Below are 2505 nucleotides of genomic sequence, written 5' to 3'. Positions count from 1 at the left end.
CGGTGGGGCTGGGCTGGGTGGCATTGGGATGGGGGAGGTTTTTCTTTTTCTTTCTTTCTTTTTTAAATACTAACAAGGTCTAGCTTGCATGTTACTTTAGCGCGTTCCGCTTAATGAGCAGTAATCTGGTACCCTACGTGCCATTGTTCTTGGATATGTTCATTTGAATGTAAATAGGGAGGGGGTGCCGGTGGGGGGGGGTGGGGGGAGAACAAGGTGCTTATTAAATTGATTTGTCTCCTGGCTTTTCTGGAATGCAGAGCCGAGAGCGGGAGCGAGTCGCTGCTCACACCAAGTTCCCGCACGGCGGAGCGACATGGCGAGCTCGGGGTCGCTGGAGACAGTCATGCCTTCCTCCTGCCCCCGGCACGACGGCAGGGCCGCTGCCGCTAACCCCTCCAAGACCCTGGCCTTCTCTATCGAGCGGATCATGGCCAAGACGTCGGAGCCCAAACCAGCCTTCGAGCAGAGGCACGGCGGGCCAGAGCCAGAGCCAGGCAAGAAGCCGCTGAGCCTCTGCTCGCCCCTGCCCTGCGTGATCCCCATCCCACCGCTGGGCTACGAGGTGCCCTCCAAGACTCTCCTCAACTACTCGGAGCTGTGGAAGAGCAGCCTGCGGGGCGGCGCGGGGCTCTGCAAAGCCAACTGCGGCGTCTGCTGCAAGGCAGAGCTCGCCCTGGGCCAGCCCAGCGGCCGGCTCATCAAGCCGCAGGTCATCCACCAAGCGGGGACCGTGCCGGCCGCCCCTCGCTCCCTCTACTACTTCAACTACCTGGACGCCGCGTACCACCCGGCCGACATCCTGCACGGACAGCTCTTCCCCGCCGGCCTGCTGGGCGCCCCGCCGCCGGGGGGGCTCTCGGCCCACCAGAAGCTTTTCCTGCTGGAGAACGCCAAGCTGGCGGGGCTGGCGGCCGAGAAGCTGCCGCCGCCGCCGCCCTTCGCCCATAAGGAGCGGCTGCCGGGACACCTGGACCAGGTGATGAAGGAGGCGGCGGCGGCGGAGCGCGGCGGCCCCCCCAAGGGCCACGCCAAGCTGGGGGGCGGCGGCGGCGGCGCGGCGGAGGGCAAGCCCAAGAACTTCACCTGCGAGGTCTGCGGCAAGGTAAGGGGGGCACCGGCAAGGGGCGGGGATGGGGGTGCCGGGGGCGGCCGCGCCGTGCCTGACCTGGCCTCCCCGGCGCTTCCCCGCAGGTGTTCAACGCGCACTACAACCTCACCCGCCACATGCCGGTGCACACGGGGGCCAGGCCGTTCGTGTGCAAGGTCTGCGGGAAGGGCTTCCGCCAGGCCAGCACCCTGTGCCGGCACAAAATCATCCACACCCAGGTAGGTGGGGGGCAGGCGGGGGGCGGGCGGCGGCGGCTCCCCCCCTGCTCTCCCCGCAGCCCCCCTGACGGGCCCTCTCGCCCCCCGGTGCAGGAGAAACCCCACAAGTGCAACCAGTGCGGGAAGGCATTCAACAGGAGCTCCACGCTTAACACCCACATCCGCATCCACGCCGGCTACAAGCCCTTCGTCTGCGAGTTCTGCGGCAAGGGCTTCCACCAGAAAGGTGAGCCGGGCCGGGGGCCCCCTCTCATCATTAGCGGGGATTAAACGCGGTGAGCCCTGCCCGGCTGGGGCAAGAGAGGGGCGCGGGCAGAGCCGCCGCCGCTCCCAATTACCTTCCCTCTAAGCCGGGCCGCATCGCCGGGGACTGCTGACGGCTCTCCCTAAATGTTTTTTAAATGAGAGGTGCCGGGCCTTGGTCCTAATCTAGAGCCCTCCATTTGCCGCGGGTCACCGGGCTGACCCTGCCTCTCATTTGTGCCGTGCCACTTGCGCGCTGCTCCGCCGTGATGGGGACCGAGTTTGACAAGTCGGACGGGGGTACGGGGGGGAGACACTTCCTAATGTCCCCCCACCCCATCCTGCCCTGCCTCACCTGTGTGCTGTGCGGCCCGGGCACCCTCGGGTAACCCCCTTTTCCACCTTTTTCCTCTCTCGCAGGCAACTACAAGAACCACAAGCTGACCCACAGCGGAGAGAAGCAGTACAAGTGCACCATTTGCAACAAAGCCTTCCACCAGATCTATAACTTGACTTTCCACATGCACACCCACAACGACAAGAAGCCCTTTACGTGCGTCACTTGCGGGAAAGGATTCTGCAGAAACTTTGATTTAAAGAAGCACGTCCGAAAGTTGCACGACAGCGTCTCCAGCGCTCCGCCGCCGCCGCGGGACCCTGGGCGCAGCGGGCAGAGCTAAGGGCCCCCGCCGCATCGCCCCACTCGGACCTGCTCCACCAGGCCAGCACTATTTATCCAAACCAGCCTTTGCTTCTCTTGTCTTTTCCCCAGCGAGCTCAGCCGCCGGTAACAAGCGATCCCGAGCCGCAGTTGTATATAAGAGGAATCTTATTTAACGGCGCCTTGCGCCGCTGGAGCGGGCCAGGAGGGGCCGGGCTGGCTGCCCCCCGCCAGGACAGCGCTCTTTATACGTGTCTGTAAATCTCCATTTT

At 64.5% G+C, this 2505-nt stretch overlaps 1 protein-coding gene across 1 annotated transcript; it reads left to right on the top strand.

Moving 5' to 3' along the window:
• Positions 1–316: 316 nt before the first annotated feature.
• FEZF2 (FEZ family zinc finger 2) lies at positions 317–2252 on the top strand. The gene is made up of 4 exons (XM_068409467.1): positions 317–1105; positions 1195–1329; positions 1423–1555; positions 1993–2252. Exons 1-4 carry the CDS (start codon positions 317–319, stop codon positions 2250–2252), a joined length of 1317 nt encoding a protein of 438 aa, XP_068265568.1.
• The last annotated feature ends 253 nt before the right edge of the window (positions 2253–2505 follow it).

The sequence above is a fragment of the Nyctibius grandis genome, chromosome 10 (genome assembly GCF_013368605.1).
Source record: "Nyctibius grandis isolate bNycGra1 chromosome 10, bNycGra1.pri, whole genome shotgun sequence".
Lineage (NCBI taxonomy): Eukaryota > Metazoa > Chordata > Aves > Nyctibiiformes > Nyctibiidae > Nyctibius > Nyctibius grandis.
This window is presented reverse-complemented; position numbering and strand designations above follow the sequence as displayed.

What these genes read in the sequence shown, in the direction of transcription:
- FEZF2 (XM_068409467.1), top strand. Translation starts at nt 317, where the DNA reads ATGGCGAGCTCGGGGTCGCTGGAGACAGTCATGCCTTCCTCCTGCCCC. An exon ending in CCTGCGAGGTCTGCGGCAAG is followed by an intron (nt 1,106 to 1,194) that starts GTAAGGGGGGCA and finishes GCTTCCCCGCAG; the next exon opens with GTGTTCAACGCGCACTACAA. An exon ending in CAAGGGCTTCCACCAGAAAG is followed by an intron (nt 1,556 to 1,992) that starts GTGAGCCGGGCC and finishes CCTCTCTCGCAG; the next exon opens with GCAACTACAAGAACCACAAG.